The sequence below is a fragment of the Oratosquilla oratoria genome, chromosome 7, assembly GCF_046742065.1.
Source record: "Oratosquilla oratoria isolate Oo_2021 chromosome 7, ASM4674206v1, whole genome shotgun sequence".
Classification (NCBI taxonomy): Eukaryota; Metazoa; Arthropoda; class Malacostraca; order Stomatopoda; family Squillidae; genus Oratosquilla; species Oratosquilla oratoria.
The window spans coordinates 41898268-41917770 of NC_134783.1; the positions used below are offsets into that span (position 1 = coordinate 41898268).

Genomic DNA, 19503 nt, shown 5'->3' on the forward strand with positions numbered 1-19503 from the left:
GAAGTCGCACCTTTACCTCGAACCACTCACTCTCTCCATTTCTAATATTGACACATGCTCTACTATTCTTGTAAAAGCTCTTGACAGCTCCTAAAAGCTTTCCTCCTATCCAGTATATCTGCAAAACCTCCCACAGTGCCTTCCTGTCTACCCTGTCATAAGCCTTTTCCAGATCCATAAAAGCCCAAAAAACATCCTTACCTTTTCCTATAGCTTTCTCACATATCTGTCTTACCACAAAAATATCTATGCAACCTCCACATGTCCAAAATCCACACTGTTTCTCACCAATTACTCCCTCTGTTCCTCTCCTAATCCTTTCAATCAAGATCCTCCCATAAGCCTTCCCAACTACACTTAACAAGCTAATCCCTCTGTAATTACTACACTCACACTTGTCCCCTTTTCCCTTGTAGAGTGGAACTATACAGGCACTCCTCCAGTGCTCTACCCTCTCTCCAACAAACATTAAATAACCTCACCAGCCAGTCCACCATCACTGTACCTCCTTTTTTTAGACATTCTGCATGGCATCCATCCAGACCAGGTGCCTTACCTGCTTTCATCATCTTAACAACTGCCTTCACTTCATCCTTCCTTATTTCTCCTCCATTTTCCTCACTCATCACAGTCATTTTCTTAGCACTTCCCACTGCATCTATCTTTCCCTCCCTATCCTCCTTTACATTTAGCAACTCCCTAAAATACTCTGCCCATCTTCCTCTTACTGCCTTCTCTTCCATTATCATCTCTCCATCTGCACCTTTTACCTTTTCTTTTCTACTTGAATCGCCTCCTCTTCCTCTTTTAATTTCTTTCCAAAACATCATTTTATTACTTTCAATAATTTCTGTCATACTCTTCCCCCATTTCACATCTCTCCTCTTTGCCTCCTTTACTTTGTGCTTTACTTCTCTTCTCTTTTCTTTGAATCTCTCATATGACTCCCTCGTCCTATTTTATAACCAATCTGTGAAAGCTCGCTTCTTCTCTTCTACAACCTTCTTTGTTTCCTCATCCCACCACTCATTTCCTTTCCTTCTATTTCCTCCCATCCTTCTTGTTCCATACATCATCTTTGTACACTTTGTGACTCCCTCCTTGAACCATCCCCATTCCTCCTCCACTTCTAGTTCTACTCTATCCTTCACTCCCTCCCACTCCTCTCTCAGCCTTTTCTTGTACTCCTTCTCATTTTCCTTCTCTTTTAAAGAGTTCACTCTAAGCACCTCTCCTTTTGTCCTTTTCCTCTTTCTCAATCTATCCTCCACCCTCAACTTACCTTCCAGCCAGTCTACCATCACTGTGTCCCCCTTTTTTAGGCAGTCCTCATGGCAGTCTAAGTGCCTTACCTACTCTCATCATTTTAATAACTGCTTTCACCTCATCTTTCCCTATTTCTCCTCCATTTTCCTCATTCATTACTGTAATTTTTAGCACTTCCCACTGCAACTACCTTTCCCTTCCTGTCCTTCACATTTAGCAACTCCCTAAAATACTCTGCCCATCTTCCTCTTATTGCCTTCTCTTCCATTATTATCTCTCCATCTGCACCTTTTACTTTTTCTTCCCTACTTGATCTGCCTCCTGTCCCTCTCTTAATTTCTTTCCAAAACATCATTTATTACTTTCAAAATTTTCTGTAATACTCTTACCCCTTTTCACATCTCTCCTCTTTGCCTCCTTTATCTTATGTTTTACTTCTCTTCTTTTTTCTTTGTACCTCTCATATGATTCTCTCATCCTATTTTGTAACCAATCTGTGCATACTTGTTCCTTCTCTTCTACAACCTTCTTTGCTCCATCATCCCACCACTCACTATCCTTCCTTCTGTTTCCTCCCATCCTCCTTGTTCCACACACTATCTTTGCACACCTTGTGACTCCCACTTTGAAACATCCTCATTCCTCCTCCACTCCTAGTTCTACTCTATACTTCACTCCCTCCTATTCTTCTCTCAGCTTCTTGTACTCCTTCTTTTCTTTCTCATTTAAGCAGTTTACTCTAAGTACCTCCCTACCTTCTGTCCTTTTCCTCTTTTGCCGTCTATCCTCAACTCTCAACTTACCTTCCAAAAAAATTATCTGATATTCCCTTCCTCTCTTCCCTGAGAACATGTATATCCAAAATTCTTCCTACTCTTCTCCTGGTTACTACTATAGTCTATTGAAGTCCTATCTACCACCCTTCCACCCACCACCCTCTCCCATGTGTACTTATGCTTGACTTTCTTCCTAAACACTGTATTTGCTGTCAATCAACTCTCTAGACACAACTTCACCATCATCTCTTCATTACAATTTTTTTCTGGAACTCCACACTTCCCAACCACTCCATCTATTGGGGATGTCATGGAAGAAGAAAATACTGATGATAGCCATAGTAAAAGGAAATAGATATCAACCCCTTTGCAAATGTAGAATGAATGTATTTAGATTACTGAGAGAGTTCTTTTAGACAAAAAAAGGAGATTAAAGTCTCATGTCAAGATCCAGTCCTATTTGAAGATGTTTCATAGTAAAATGCCAATGTCTCCAATCCTTTAAGAACTCAAAAGTAACAATGGGAGTAGAATGTATAATGTTAGATATTTTTTGTAAATGCCACAATGTTGTGTGAGGTAGTATAAATTTTAATTAAGAAAAATTATCTTATAAGAGAGTGTTGGTCCACTAAAAATGAAATTGTGCTTGTTTTTAGATATAGCAGAGCAGGGGAAATTGAATTTGAATATTTGTCAGGAGGAACCAGAGATTTATATTGCAGTCATGGTTAGAATGGAGGTAAAAGTTATCTATGTATCTATATATATACCAAGGGCCTCTCCCCCTTATAAGGGAGGTGGCCAGACAAGGTTTGCTTTTATTTACTTTCATTTAATTAATGTTTTTCTGATTTTCTGTTTAACTACAGTTGGTGGTTATGATTGGTGTTCGCAAGCTACTGGATTGGGTATTTACTCAGCGAGAATTGAAGATTCTTGATGACACCTTACCTGAGTTCCACCGTAAGAAGAAGATTGAAGCTGAAGAAGAGAGGATGAAGGAAGAAGAAGAAATTGAAAAGGCAGGTGTACAGGGTTCTGGTATAGAATTTTATTCCTGATATTTTCATGTGTTGCTGTATGGGGAGGATTTTGGTTTTTGAATGTAATTGTCCAATAGGGGGGGGGGGGTTGCATCCTGCTATTACTCATAGTGTTCCTTGCTGTAAACTCTATAAGTTGTTTGTGTTCATCTTGCTGATTGTCAGGAACTCTGCTGTGGAGGCTTAGTTGAGGGTGGCTCTTATGAGTTGCTTGTAGATGGTTTACATGCATTCGTATTTGATAGATAAGAGACGAGATAGATAAGGCATGGTGGAATGGAGAGCATTGTCTTCAGAGGTTACATGGGCAAAGGTGAAATTGGGACAGAAGATATGAGCTTTTGTGAGTGTATATGGCTCTGGTAGTGAGAAAAGTGTTGAGGAATGGGAAGGCTTTTGGATTGACTTAAATGTATAGAGAATATACTTGTTTAAAAAAATTATGCTCACAGGTACTTTAGCTAGAAGTTCATTAAATATCAATACTGAATGAAGATATAATAGTTCTTTCATGACATATGTTAGGGTATTGATGTAGTAAAATTGTAGATATTGAATTGTGCTGTAGAAAATGAAGACAGTATTTTCATATAATTTTCTTCAGATGTCAACTCATGAAGGAATGATGACCATTCCTTTGGCTAGCGGCAATGTGATGAAGGTACCAATGAATGCCATCAACATTTCTGAGGAAGTGAACAAATCTGGTATCTGGAAAGATATAAACCACTCCAGCAAGAACTTAAATGATGCTCAGTCCCCAACAAAGAATAGGTAAGGTAGCTTTCTTTAATCCAACAAAGCTCTCAACACCACAACCCTTAATTTTTTCTTTTGTGTTGTTACTATTATTTAGTTTGCATTTATGCTGATGTAGTATGCACATGATTGTTGTACAGGTTTTAAAGTTTTCTTTGTCTAACTGCTTGTGATGTTCAGTTTTTGCATGCTTGTTAAAACAAATTATGAATCATAAGAGCAACATGTCTAATGTACGAGTTAATGAAATACATATTTAACTGGAAGAATGCTGCTCTATATGATTTTGCTGCCATTTTTATAAGCTTTCTTTTGAGCTCCACTAGTTTAGATTTTTTTTGAGTGCCTAGTGAAGGTAACTAAAGAAGTGAGTTATTTGTAGATATTATGTGCCAATGCTCTTGTGTATATGGTTAGGCAAGTGTAGCAGACATGAATGCATGGCAAGGCTATGCAGGACATCTGAGACATGGAGAGAAGCCAAGCACAAGAGAGGTAAGTCAGACTGACCTGAAATGGTAAGACTGCAGGGCGTGTTTGGTGGAGGTTTTTCAACCACAGTTTATGCTCACTTGGAGGCTTCAACTTTGCAGTGGAGGCTATGGCTACACCCCCTCAGAGAATATACGGTATCGGTCCAAGTGCAGGCGCTGCAGCAAGAAGAAGGCCAATGGTGTGGCCAATGGACATGCAAAGGACATGGAACTTGATGGAACCAACACTGACAGCCATGATAATACTGATGAACAGTCAGAAAGCAAGTTGGATTATGAGAATGAATGTCACTTGTAAGTAGCTAGCTGGAAAATGTTGTGCTCTGCCTGGTGGTGTGCACAGGCATCACATGTGCTAGTGCCACAAGGAGCTTTGGGACAAGAGTTATGGGAAACAAAATAGCTTGCAAGGTGTGGAACCTATGCTATTCAATGGCCTGGGCTCCTTCTGCCCTCGGTACACTGGGAAATTGTTAAACTATTGGCTTTATCTTGCCCTGCATGTTTGTCCATCGTTTGCTTGTTTCCATACCAGGATGCTTATGTGAAAGTGCAGTCAACTTCATGATACATAATTTTCTTGCTCATAAACTTTCATGTAAGCATTTATGGTAAAGCTTTTGTGATGTCATTTTACTTGCCTGTTTTATATGTCATAGTTGTCATATTGTCCCCTATCTGTCATTAGTAGCTGTAGAACACTTCTGTCCGTACATCCTCTCTGCAGCTTCCTTTTGCACTATTTAAAGTATATGTACTTATGTTTGTGTGTGCGTATGTGCGTGTATATGCATATGTATATATGTATGCATGTGTGTATGTATCATTCTTTCAACATCATTCCTTAAGAAAGAAGCATTGCATGGGAAGACAAAGTTAATAATATGTCATCTATTTTATATCCCATGTTTTTCTGAATGTAATGTGTAAACTGTGTACATACTCTTGTACTTTTTTCAACTGGATGATCATTCCTCTTAGAAGGGGGCCAGAAGGAACTATATAATGCTGAGACAATCTTGCAGTCCTCTCTACAGACGATGACTGTGGTGGCTAAGTAAGGAATGCGGAGAATGAAGTAACGTTCCTTCATAGCCTTATTGTCATTTACCAGTGTGCATCAGAAAGTGAGTTGTACATAGGTATGGTATTTAGTATTACATATATGTACCAATATCTGTGTTGACATTGAGGATAGAAGACTATTATATACCAGTATTCAGGTATTGTAATACAACTGTATTATACTAATGAAGTATCTCTTAGATGCTCCAACTATTCACACATGCATATACATCAAGTATGATTCAGAATAAGAAAAGAAATCAATAATATTTAATGTATATGCATGTGTGGTTAATTGAAGTAACTGGCCACATCTCACAGTTGGATATAGTGTAGTATAGTTAAACTATAATGCCTGATATAATGAAATAACACTGGTAAATTATAGTGTTCTGTACTCAATTTCTGATGCACAAAGTAGATGGCTGGAGCAATAAAATGCATTGTATTTGTTACCCTCTACTTCCCTCTTTTCACCCCTCTCCCCCCCCCCCACTTCCCTCTTTTCTCCCCTCTCCCCCCCCCACTTCCCTCTTTTCTCCCCTCTCTCCCCCCACTTCCCTCCTTCCCCCCCCCTCTCTCTCTCTCTCTCTCTCTCTCTCTCTCTCTCTCTCTCTCTCTCCCCTCTCTCTCTCTCTCTCTCTCTCTCTCTCTCTCTCTCTCTCTCTCTCTCTCTCTCCTCTCTCTCTCCACTCTCTCTCTCTCTCCTCTCTCTCTCTCTCTCTCTCTCTCTCTCTCTCTCTCTCTCTCTCTCTCTCTCTAACTCTCTCTCTCTCTCTCTCTCTCTCTCTCTCCCCTCTCTCTCTTACCCTCCCTCCTCCTCTCTTTCCCCCCTCTCTCTCTCTCTCTCTCTCTCTCTCTCTCTTACCCTCCCTCCTCCTCTCTTTCTCCTCTCTCTCTCTCTCCTCTCTCTCTCCCTCTCTCTCTTACCCTCCCTCCTCCTCTCTTTCTCCCCCTCTATCCTCTCTCTCTCTCTCTCTCTCTCTCTCTCTCTCTCTCTCTCTCTCTCTCTCTCTCTCTCTCTCTCTCTCTCTCTCTCTCCACCCTCTCTCTCTCTCTCTCTCTCTCTCTCTCTCTCTCTCTCTCTCTCTCTCTCTCTCTCTCTCTCTCTCTCTCTCTCTCTCTCTCTCTCTCTCTCTCTCTCCACCCTCTCTCTCCCCCTCTTCCCCCCCCTCTCTCTCTCTCTCTTGCTCTCTTCCCCCCCCCTCTCTCTCTCTCTCTCTCTCTCTCTCTCTCTCTCTCTCTCTCTCTCTCTCTCTCTCTCTCTCTCTCTCTCTCTCTCTCTCTCTCTCCTTCCATCCCTCCCTCTCCTGCTCTCTCCTTCCCTCCCTCCCTCTCCTTCCCTCCCCTTACCCCTCTCTCTCTCTCTCTCTCTCTCTCTCTCTCTCTCTCTCTCTCTCTCTCTCTCTCTCTCTCCTCTCTCTCTCCCTCCCTCTCACTCTCCCACCTCCATCCCTCACTCTCCCCCCCTCTCTCTCTCTCTCCCTCTATCTCTCTCTCTCTGTCTCCCTCTTTCCCCCACCCTCTCCCACCTATTCTGTTGCCTCCTTCTCAGAGGAATTGCTGTTATCTGAAAAAATATATGCTTGAGTTTGTGTGTATGTGTATATATATATATGAAATCCATACTAGCTGATCCTTTGTATATAATACAGTATACATTTTTTATTTTATATATGAAACTTTCTGGTAAAAGGCTTGCAGTGTTTTTATGATAAGTATAGATTGCAATTAATGTTAAATGAAAGTGACAAGACTGGCAAATTGGGAAATTCAGTGTGTTATGGTCAACATAATAGAAAATATGGTTTTAACAATTTTAATGTGATTATATCAGATTTCTTCATTCTACTTTCTTCCTGTACTTTATTTTTTATACCAAGTGAGAAGTGATCAGAAATTGGGCAGAAATTACCACTGCTGAAATTATTAGAACTAATTTAACTTGTGAATTAGACTGAGAGAGGCTAACTTAAAAACAGTTTGTAGTAGCTGTATGACTAAGTGTAGAAAGTCATAGATATGGGCAAGAAATAGGTTTTACTTTTATTTTTTTATTACTTTATAGTGATGCAGTAGTGTTAGTAACTGATATTATTAAAAAGTTTGTAGGAGCTGTATGATTAAAAGTGTAGAATATTAGAAGTACATAAACATTTCCCCCTGATAAGGTGGGATTGCTAAGTCAAGGCATACTTCCATCCCACACCCACCCATCCAAAAACCCATTCATTGTCCCACCAATCTTAACACTTATGAAGGCTCATTCCTTCCCCTGCCCATATGGCTTAGGTCAGAGGCAAAACATGACAGTCAAAGGGGGTTTACTTCCCCCGCCCACTGCTTCATTACATGGCAACTTCCCTCCCCACCCCACATCCACATGAGAAATGTATAGAGTTCACATATACCCATCCTTCAAGCCATGTCATTTCTTCATCCATTTGCAGCTATTTTCCACTTTGATTTATCTTTTGCACTCTCCTTGCTTGACATTTTCCTTTTGCATCTAATGCCCCCCTTCACCCTGTCCATCCATCTCATTCTTGGTCTTCTTTTCAAGCTTCCTCTATCAACTTCTGCTTTCCAAATTCATTTTGCTAGTCTTTCTTTACTCGTTCTTTCCCTAGGAGTCCAAGAAAAATAGTAATGTTATTTGATGTTAAATGTATTGATATTTTTTACTACTATTGTGGTTGAAGACTGTGGGAAATATTATCATGAGGTGATAGTAACAAATTGCATCAAAATAAGTATTAATCTATCCATGGCACAAATGATTTAAAAGCAAAATGTAAGGGAAAATGTGAGAAAAGAGAGCCATAGGAAAAGTAATTTATTTTAAAGAATGGGAATTAAAAAGAAAGTTGATTGAGATTAGGGATAGTAGTATCTTATAGCTGTTTATATTAGAAGGACCAAGAATACTTCATATACCCAGGAAAATAAAAGTGAATGAAGTATAAATAACCTGTGTATAGAAGGTATGAATGGTAGATATTTGAAAAGATAATAGTAGCACTTACATTTACTAAAAAAATATTTTTCCCCTTAAGTGAGTGCATGTGTGTATGTGTGTGAAAGAGGGAGAGATGGGTGAGGGATGATCAAGTCAAAACATATATCTACCCTACACCCATCCCCCATACATTCAAAAACCTTCCTTGCGTCTAGTCCCCCTTCACCCCATCCGTCCACTTCATTGTAGGTCTTCCTCTCAATTTCCATTCACTTCTGCTTTACACATTTTTTGCTGGTCTTCCCTCACCCACTCTTTCTGTATACCTAGACCATCTCTGCACTTTGATCAACTGAATCTGCCAACTCTCCACCCCATTCTGCCTGCCTCACCTCCACATTTCTCACTCTGTCCATCCACATAACACATACAATACTTCTTAAACAAATGTGTAGGCTCTTCCTGCCTCCTTCAAATTCCAAGATTCTACTATCTATAATGCTGTGAATATGATGATTTCCTTACTCTCTGTGTTTGTCCCCAGCTACCAATTTCTCATAACACTTTGTTCCCTCAGACATTTACTTGCTTCACCTCCACCCCATCATTCACTACAATATGTGACTCCAAATATTTAAAGCTGTTCACTTCCTCGTCTCTCAGGAAGTGGATGGTTTGAATTATTTGCTATAATAATGATTGTTGCCTTGACTTTCGCTGACTGGACCCACACATGCAGCCACACAGTGAGTCCTACCATTAATTTGTCAGGGAAGGAGTTTTGGACCATTGTCTTTGTTTAATTAACGTGGAACAGTTTCTATATCACTGGCATATGGTAGTAGGAGGCAGGAAGCAGTGGCCAATTTTCAGCTTTCTTTGTGTGAAAAGTTGGAGGACATACAGTTGAAGTTGACAGAGATCTTGGGCCTTGAAGACTGTCAGCCCATCAGGGCAGCACCTACAGATGGAGGTGTGTTGATGAGTTTTGAAAAGGGGGGTAATGTTGGGTTATATATATATATATATATATATATATATATATATATATATATATATATTATATATAATATATATATATGTATATATATGTATGTATATATGTATGCATGTATGTATGTATGTATTTATATTGTATGTATGTATGTATATATATGTATGTATATATATGTATGTATATATATGTATGTATATATATGTATGTATATATGTATGTATATATATATATATGTATGTATATATATATGTATGTATATATATATATATATATGTATGTATATATATATATATATATATATATATATATATATATGTATATATATATATATACATATATATATATTTTTTATAACCACCTAGAGAATTCTGGAGAATTTTTTTAGTTTATGAGAGTTTTTAAGTTTTAAAGCTGCAACTGTATAATCTGCATTGCCCAAGGAACACATAGCTTTGCACATATAGATTTGCCACATCTTTTTTGTATGCATAGATTTGCTTTATCACTTGCAATTGACCTCGGATCTTGGCTCCAGTAGCTTTTATTTTTCTCGGTACTAGAATGACAAGTAGATTATGGTGCACAGGAAGTCTACTGAGTATTCAACATCACCAAGCACACCTGCTTCTCTGTAGCAGATTATTTTCACTCCCTCAAAAAGCATTAGTTGGTGCATGATTAAGATGCAGTGCAACATAGTAAATAGGTTCCTGTAGCTTTTATCACTACTGGAACTATACTGTGACAGATTATCAACTTTATGTATCAGATTTTAAGTACATGTTTTAATAAGCCTTTTTGTTTATATATATGGGAACTTGTGCATCATTATGACAGATATGGGAAATTGTTATAGAATGGTGGCCAGTAAATATATAATCTATTTATTACTTTAGTGAGGCACAATGTTTTAGTTACCTAATTGCAAATTAGATTTATGAGGTTATCCTTGTTATGTACAGTAGCAGTAATACAGGAGTTTAAGCCAAAACATATCGTTTGGTTAGGACTTCAAAAGTTATTTGCTTCCAAAATAATGGTGTGATTAGTTGTAGGATTTCTTGAGACTGGTTTCTTTGTAGACCTCTTGAAATGCTCTGAATCTAGAAACTGTTCATATTTATAATAATGTGCCAGTACTTAGATATACTCTGCATATATTGTCAGAATAAAAATAAACTGAAGAAAATTTAGTCTTGGAGGGTCTCGATTGTACTTTTACCTTTGTGAGAAGTTTTGATTTTAAGGCTGATTGTTGGTAACATTAGGTTCACCATTACTCTTTGAATATGAAATGACTGTTTACATAAGCCCACTAGTAGGATAGAAATAAGAATGGTAGCACCTGCATCAGTGGGTGCAGGGGCTGGTCCTACTTTCCTCCTGCCTTTACTCGTCTTCAATCCGAGAGGAGCTCAATTCTTCTTATATCTTCAGGTAAGCACTACAACATCTTCAGTAAACAAATTTCAGAGATTTTTTTTTCTTTATGCAATGCTAACACTGCTGTGTTAAGATAGGGCAGTAATGCGTGACCGCACAGCCATTGTTCATGTCACACAAATACCACAAATTGTTACACAGAAATGATGGATCCATAACCACCTGTACATATTATAATGTACATAGTACTTGTTATGTACTTACACTTGTATAACTGTCAGTTCATATAGAGGCATTGTGTGATGACAACATCAACACATTTTCTTTTGTTCTTCTTTCTATGTGTTTTAACATCTGTGTTTATGTCCTCTTATTTTTTGCTTTCTATTGGCAATGCTTGTGCCTGCTTGTAGCTATTGTCTGTTGTAGAGTTGTATATTTATATTACAAATTAATTTCTTTCAGATTCAACATTACATTTTCAGTGTAGTGAAAAAAATATCAGTTGGGTATTGTATATTAGAAATTCACAAATAGTTAAGTGTTTAGGAACTAGTTATTTATCTTGTAAGGTGGAGAAATGGTCATTTTATTATCATTCAATATCAAGTGGTAAGTGTTAGAAAAAGGAGGCACAGTAACAGTTGATGCCAGAGAAAAGTTACCAAATTGGATAGTTAAAACATTGTAGTAAGTTTTTCCTTGGCAAGAAAATTGTTTGCCAATTTTCTCAATTGAGTTAGTTTGACTGAAATTAAGTGATAGAGTAGCTGCATTAGATTGAGGAATGTCATATCCCCAAATCTTGTTACCTTTTGCATGAAGTTCATGAAATATACATTTAAATGTGAAATAGTGACATACCTTCCAGACCATGAAGTTCTGTTTGGTTTCCTGCTATAATGTGTGTTTTCTGTGATGGACAGGTCATCCCATTCCCATTCCCACTCCCACTCTCACAGCACCCGGAAGCGTGGATCCAAGAAAGATGCTATCAATGAGGAGGAAAAGAAAAGGCTCAGTATGATGGCAGAAGAAGAGGAAGACGATGATGGAGGCATCACAATCAAGGTGATGAAGCACTGAGGCTCACCACCTTCAGGGTCAGGGCAAATCCACAAGGGCCAGAATGTGTAGTCTTTCCTACCTAATGTTTTTCCAATACCTGCTCAAGTTGTATGTGTGAACTATAGCTTAATAGTTTGAATTGCTGTCTCATACACAAGAGGAAGTGATTGAATTTAGGAAGAAGTGTTGGGAAATAGGGAAAATGTGTGTACATTCAAAGTGTGCAAAAATATACACTGAAGCACACATGAATGAATGGCTTAAATGTGTTCATGTATGTGAATATTTTTAATATACACCAGTACTATAGTGGTAAGTGCACAAGCAGCATTTTCAATCAGTTTAAGACTGTCCAATCCAAAGTTATTTCAGTCAAGAATTGCAATTGAGCTGGGTACACAATAAGTTCAACATCTACCCATAGAACATTTCCATTGCATGCTCTGCTGTACACACTTGATACAGCAAAGAAGCTGGTTACTATCCTTTCCTCTTAGGATGATAGTCACGACCCCAAGGAGAAGAGTTTAAACAAACTTTGACTTGGCCAATCCCTTAGAATGAGGAAGAAATAATTGGTAAAGACATACTTTAGAGAATTGGAGGCCAGACTCAATAACTTTTTATTAATAGTTTCTGGTAATGTATACAACAGAATTAATTTTAGGTAAGCACAGGATGTTATTCTGCACTCCATTTGTTTACCAGGTTAACATGTAAACACTCATCTGCATTATGAAATACATGTGTGGATGTGTTTGTGTAGGAAAGAAGTTATGTTCAGTCCCAATCTTTTCTTTATGTATCATGCATACATACCAAAAGGCTTTCTCACCTTTATAAGTGGGATGCTAAGTCAAAACCCACCCACCCTACACCTATCCAAAACCTATTCCTCATCTCTCTATCTTTGCCCCTTGTGGATAAAGGGTCCTCCCTGTACCTTGCCATACCACTTAGGTTAAAGGCAATGCAGGGAGACTTTCATGCCCAGTTTTACATTTACTGTTTTAGCTTGGGCTATGTCATCTAGGGCTCTAGGCCATTCTAGGAATTGATGCATTTATAGTGGGTCAAAGGCAATGTAGCAACATTGTCAAACTCAGCTTTCCATATGTGGTTTTAGCTTGGCCTATATCATCTAAGCTATTCTCCTTCCACGATGTGGTCTTTTTCAATTTGTTCCTATGATGCTTTCTTCCCCTCTCATCCCAAACTAAGATATCTTCTTCATCAATGCTGTCTGTCCCTTTCAATGATCTGAACATGATTGTGTCACCACCTTCTTTTCTTTGATGGCAGGTCCAAAGCTACTAGTATCAACTTGCAAGTAATGGGAACCAGTTTGGTTGCTACTCTTTGTATTCTCTCAAGCTTGTTTATATCCTTCACTTTATATGGAAATTGTACCACTGCTGCATATTCCAATTTAGTGTGTGCACATTGTGTGTGTGTGTATGTGTGTGTGTGTGTGTGTGTGTGTGTGTGTGTGTGTGTGTGTGTGTATGTGTGTGTGTGTAAATATACTTTTAGAACTTATATGTGTGACCCTAATATCCTGGCTCTCATTGGAACCTCTGGCCCTATGCTTGTTCTTGTACAGTACTGCTAGAAAAAAAAAGTACAGCAAATTTGCTTGATTTGATGTTGTCATCAAAGATGCATGATCATGGGTTTTCATGAGTGTGTAAAAAGCTACTGCAGATACCCTGTAAAGCAGATTATGACTAATGTGAACACGAGTGAACACGCAAACACAGGTGGTGATGACATACATGTGATGTTTGGCTATTTAGTAGATGCTTCAAAGTTTCAAGCTTTTTTGTTTTACCACATGGTATGACATGTTTGCTTTGATTTTACATTATCTATTTGTATTATGATTCTTTCGCCTGTTGGATTTTGTGATTTATGTTGCTGTAGTATAATTTATTTTCTTCAGTATAGTCATTACTGTTACAGTAGAATATGAATATGAAAACAGTGTTTATTGCCATAATTACAATTTTTCCTATATAAATGCTCATCCTTAAAACTGGATATTAAAAGATAATCTAACATCATGAAGTATATTTTTAAACAAAGGCCTTGCTAATTTATTAACTGTGCATACCCATTATGGTTTTGTTTTATTAGTTTCTGTTCTATGATTAATAATATTACTTTATTATTTATTATACCCTATGAACCAAGTTTAAAGACATGTTTCAAGGGTAATTTACTCGAAATAATGTGCAATGCAGTTGACTCCCTGTTTAACAAATTGAACTGTAGGTTATTGAAATATATGGGAAAGTATTGTACTTGAAGTATTGCAAAGTCTATTTACTTGTTGATCATGCCTTTACAGACTTTCCCCATGTGCAAAAGACTGTATTGTATGATGTAATGAATTATGTTTTGTTGTATAAAGGATACAGAGCTAATGTTTAACTCTGATGATTTTTGTTCATGAGTTTTGACCTGCACTCATGACCTTGTGATGTGTTAATTACCTAATGTAATTTAGAAACTATTGGCTGAGATAGAAGCCAATATAAATTGTATTGTGGGTGTGCTGTAAGGTTAGCACCTTTCATTGTGGGAGACTAAGCAGCAAGATGCATAACTAGTTTGCCATAATGGAAGGAAAAAAAACTAAGCCAGAAAAAAAAAAATCTGCAAGTCAAAATAATTTTGAATTGATCTGGGCTACAAATTGACACCCTGGTATCAGTGATCTGCTAATTTTCTCCCTACTTTGTCTAAAGTTGGGTGTTAAATTCCATCTTGACAAGAACAGCAAAAATTGCAGCTCTTCTAGTGGTAGCTGGAATTCATTGCTGCTTACAGCCTTTGTGTGATAGTTTGTGTGCATGTCACTATGATAACAAAGTTACAGATATGTAATTTGTAGATTATATTATATTAGTTGAGACATTAATATAAAATAAATGAAAATCCTAGAAGTGTACTTAGGTGCTGTGGCTTTGTGGTGGTGTGGTAGATTATTACAGTGCACATACAGAAGATTCTTCTTATATTCTTATTGTCATTATTTGATTTGGTTTAATTCTGTTTCTGTTCATTATTATCATACATCATCCATTCCATTTTTTGCATTTGTCCATAGTAGTCACTATATCCATCACCGTAGCCTCTGTCTCAAATTGGAGTTTAGTCTCAATAAACAGTCCAAGTCCAGAAATGCATTTTTATCATTACACGTCCAGATTCATCAACTCCTTTTTTTTTTCCTTTTTTTTTCCATAGTGGAAAAAAATGAACACAGAAATAATTGAAGGAAATTAGAAGTAAACAGTAAATGCTCCTGGGGTTATACCTTTAATACATATAAACACCAAGTATGGTATATGGGATACTCCACTCTGTTGACAAAGTCAAAGTCAGCAAAATGTCTTTCCAAAATAAGATTTAAGAATTCATTAAAAAAAAAAAAAAGTATTAAAAAAAATCTGAAATCGCTGAAAAGAAAATACAATATTATCACATTCTAGTACCCAAATGCTATCTTATTCATCAAAATTATTCAAAACTTGTATCCATCAGTAGTTCACCTAGCTGTACTTGACAAGTTGAAGTAGGCCCCAGTGCAATCCATCTATCTCGGCCTAATCCAAGCCACTGTGGAAGAACCTGTCCAGCTCATGAGCACATTGCAGTCTTCATTCACCACAGACAGTGCAACTGCTACACCCAAGTCCTGATGAGTTAAAACACATCTCCAGTTGTAAATGTATCTATCCCTTCAATTTCTTTTTGTGAAACAATTTTATTTTAAACAATTATTATTATTATTATTAATTATTACTATTATCATCATTATTATCATTATCATTATTATTATTTAGATTAATTTTATTTTCTCTGATATGTGCTTGTAATAAAAAATGGTGAGAAGAATGCAGAGAGCTTACTTAGTTTCTTGTTTGGCAGGTGGAGGGTGTTCGAATGCAGAAGAAAGGATCTATCATCAGTGCAGAGACATCAGTGTAGAAGTTACAAAGGCTAGTCAACATTGGACTATCTCAAACCAAGAATAGGCTCTCACTGTGTTCACCAGACAGCTTTTGCCGAGACAAGAAACTTGTTTTCTTTCTTTCTCTCTCTCACTCTCTCTTTCTCTCCAGGAGACCGAGCCAGACTGGACTTGGGAAGAATAAGCCAGTATACATTGTTTTAGTTTTAATGATCAGTGTTGCACATACACAATAAGATTCTCATTTATTCATCTGTATCCTGATTATATTTTTGAGATGTCAAGTGTCACATGGAATAGATATTTTCTTTGTTGTTTGTGCAGTGCAAGTCACAGCACAATTATTTTAGTATGAATAGATCAAATGCATAGAGGAAAACCTTTTACCATTTCATTGTAAATTGTTAAATACTGAAAGTAAGTGAATAAACAATTACTTGTTCATGATTAAGCTAATTTTGCTGTCAACATGAGGTTACAAGCTGTCTACATCAAATCAATGATCCTAGTCCTCCATGCTTCAAATGTTTTGATGCCAGTAATTCACAATGTCTTAATTAATCTCCATAGTTAGTGTTTCTCTTGTCCAAATGATTCCAATAACAAAAGTAAAGTGGATAAAATCAAGGGAAGAACCTGAAAATAATCATATAAACTGTACTGTTAACCTGACAAATCTCTGTGGTTAGAATTGCAGTACACGAAAGCTGAAAATGTCAGGGATTTCCCAGCAAATTCAAATCCTCAGAGAGCCTTTACAAGTCTTCTCACATCAGCAATACTTAGGTTGTTTACAAAATATGCTCAAAGTTATTCTTCAGTGTTATAATGTTAATTGTAAATATGAATGAAAGTCTTGTGCCATTGTTCTTAAATGTTGGTTTTCCTGGCAAAAAAAATAAAGTAAAATAAAATGAAAGAGCCTCTAGTGTACAAATAGGACAGGCTTCTGCCTTTCCCCCACCATTTTAGAACCACTGGTCTATGACTAAAGCTTATAGTTTCTTGCAATAGTTTTAATGAACCTGAAACTGTTGCTAAATTTCAATGGTTAAATATGGAAATGCAGTGATTTTTCTAGATATGAATAGAATTTCTTGGCAGTGGTCAAAACTGTGCTATTCAAACTTGGAGATTGTCATAGACAACTTTTGTCTCCAAAACCTGATCAAACATTTATAATGATAAAAATCATCTCTAGTTTCACTGACTGGAAACCCACAGCCCCACAGTGGCTGGCAACAGTCCTTGGACCTTCCCATAAATCTCTCTGGGAAGATACTTTGGACTGATGTGTTAGTGTAGGACTGTTTCTGTTACTGGCTGAAAGTAATAGGGAGAAAGCAGTTGCCGGTTGTCAGCTCCCCTTATGTGAAATGGTAAAGAAAATACAGTTAATAGTATGATCTTGGGCCTGGTCTGGAGACTTGAGTGTCAGCCCCTCCAGGCTTACAGATGGAGATGAGGGAGTAAATAGGTTTTGAAAATAGACAGTACGATCACTTTCTCTGTGGTCTGTCTTGCAGGACCACCAAATGCAGGTACCTATCATTAGTCTCATCAAATATTCATGCTGCACTAATCAGTACTTACATACCTGCTCCCATATGTAAATTGTTGATACTGGGAAATCTGCCTAGTTAAGAATATCTAGATTTGTCATTTATTTTAATGTCAACCTGTTTTCAAATGTAAATACTTTCATGCATTTTCCCCTATACTTTGCTGTGTTCAGGTCATCACATACATTGAAGGCATTCTACAGAATTGTTCTATCATGACCTGGAAGATGAGTTACGAAGATTATATGTGAAGTAGATGACAGGATATTGGTTTGAAGCTAAATCTAAGATAGGCACTATATTTGAATCTTGCAAGTTGTCTAGTAAATTCCATTTGCATTGATATGAATAGGTTGTTTATGAACAGGTATTGAAACAGCAGATTCACACATTTAATGACAAACTCTTGATAATGTCAGGTACACCCAGAATAGCTAGTTAATCTTGCATGGGGAATGGTGTTAATGAAAACCAATTTTTTAAAATTATATATTTCAACTTGTCAGTAGATTAGCTGGTTACTCCGTGAAGAATAATGTTACTGAAATAATTTTTTACACTGTAAATAGGTTTATACCAAAGAAATTTAAATGCAACAGGAAGCAGATGAGTGAAGTTTTTATTTGGATTGCTGAAAGATCACTTGTTCAATCTAATAAGCACTGAAATTGCAATTGGACATGCTATGCAGCTTTTCCTGTATGGTCATGGGCAGCCATATCTATACTTTGTTCCATAAGATTTCCCTTTGTATATACAACTACTGAAGATTGTATATAAGCAATATATGGATGCTTTGTTATGGATGTCCTCATGTTACGAACTATCTAGATAACATGTGTAGAAAACTAAAAAGATTAAATATGGATTATTTTGAGTGTGACTTGCTGTTACTCTACCATCATATTTCAAGCTTATAGTTTTATTTCGTATCTGCTTGGATTCCTGTTAACTGCAAGCAATGTTAGTTCTGGGGGTTTGGGTGGGGGCCTTTTTGTTTCCCAGGTTATCAATACTCTGATATTTTGTCAAATGTCATCAAATATCAAGTCAAATTAACAAGTTACTGTAGTATCTTGTTCATCCACACCATTATTCAGAATGACTATCGCACATCACCATCGCTAAATGATTATATCTCAATGTAATCTTCCCATGGCGAATCAAATCTTGTTCAATTTTTTCTCATGAGTGAAGGAATAAATGTCTTATTTTGTAATTGTGCAAATGAAGTATCACTCATTTTCATGTCAAACTGTCATCCATATCACAAATGTTCATCTTCATTGCATCAAATCAAGTTCAATAACTGAATTTATGGCAATCAGCATGAAGTAAACTACCAATCGATTATGATAAGACAGTTCTTTAATCCAGAAAGGAAGTTATGTCCAGACTTGTATCTCCCTTTTATGCACACAAAATAAGTGTCAGAGGACTGAATGGTCAGTGACGCAATTGTGTATATCTGATCCATTCTAGTCACACTAATTAAAGCATACTCCTTTAAATGCCTATGTATAAAGGGAATTTAGATAGCCTCATCTTGCCTATTGTAGGTCAAGTTGGTGTATTTTAAAGGTCGAACCTAAAATATTGCTTAGTGTTCTGGTGGTACAATAGAAACAAGAATATCAGAACAAGTAAAAGTGAATTTGTTGCATAAGTTATTGAATTGTGACAAACCCTGGTGAAATAAAATTGCTGGATATTGAATAAACTGCTGAGTATACTTGAAGAAATAGGTTCGACTTGTAGACTGTGTTATAATGTGCAGGTGTTTTAAAGTGTAAATAGTTGTAGAGCTATGAAATAATGACAAAATATTAAATTGATAGTAGAAACAGTCTTTCATTTCTTCAGTGATTGTGAACTATCTCTATATCCCTTATTAAGGATGTGGCCAAGTTACTTCCATCCACCTTCATTGTTTCACTCATCTTAGCTCCCAGCCTTTTCTCTCCCTTGTTCAACAGACATTCCCCTATTGCCTAATGCCCTTTTCACCCCATCCTTCCATCTCATTCTCAGTTGTCCCCTCAAGTTCACTTCATCCATCTCTGGCTCACCTCTTTTGCTAATCTTTCTATGCTCATTCTTTCCATGTGTCCAAACCATCCCAATACTGTTTCATTAGCCCTATCTGCCA

General features: G+C 37.1%; 1 protein-coding gene across 26 annotated transcripts in view; it reads left to right on the forward strand.

Moving 5' to 3' along the window:
- Positions 1-19198, forward strand: part of Ndae1 (Na[+]-driven anion exchanger 1) — a 557753-nt gene extending 538555 nt beyond the window's left edge. For 17 of the 26 annotated variants that reach the window (XM_076188096.1, XM_076188102.1, XM_076188100.1 and 14 more), the window contains 5 exons: positions 2915-3067; positions 3693-3862; positions 4441-4635; positions 11672-11816; positions 15750-19198. In XM_076188096.1, coding sequence (XP_076044211.1) covers positions 2915-3067; positions 3693-3862; positions 4441-4635; positions 11672-11816; positions 15750-15809 — 723 coding nt within the window. In that variant the 3' untranslated portion in view covers positions 15810-19198. Of the gene's footprint in view, positions 1-2914; positions 3068-3692; positions 3863-4440; positions 4636-11671; positions 15550-15749 lie in introns of all 26 variants that reach the window. The other 9 variants (XM_076188105.1, XM_076188117.1, XR_012966567.1 and 6 more) reach the window with 7 other exon arrangements.
- Positions 19199-19503: the final 305 nt, after the last annotated feature.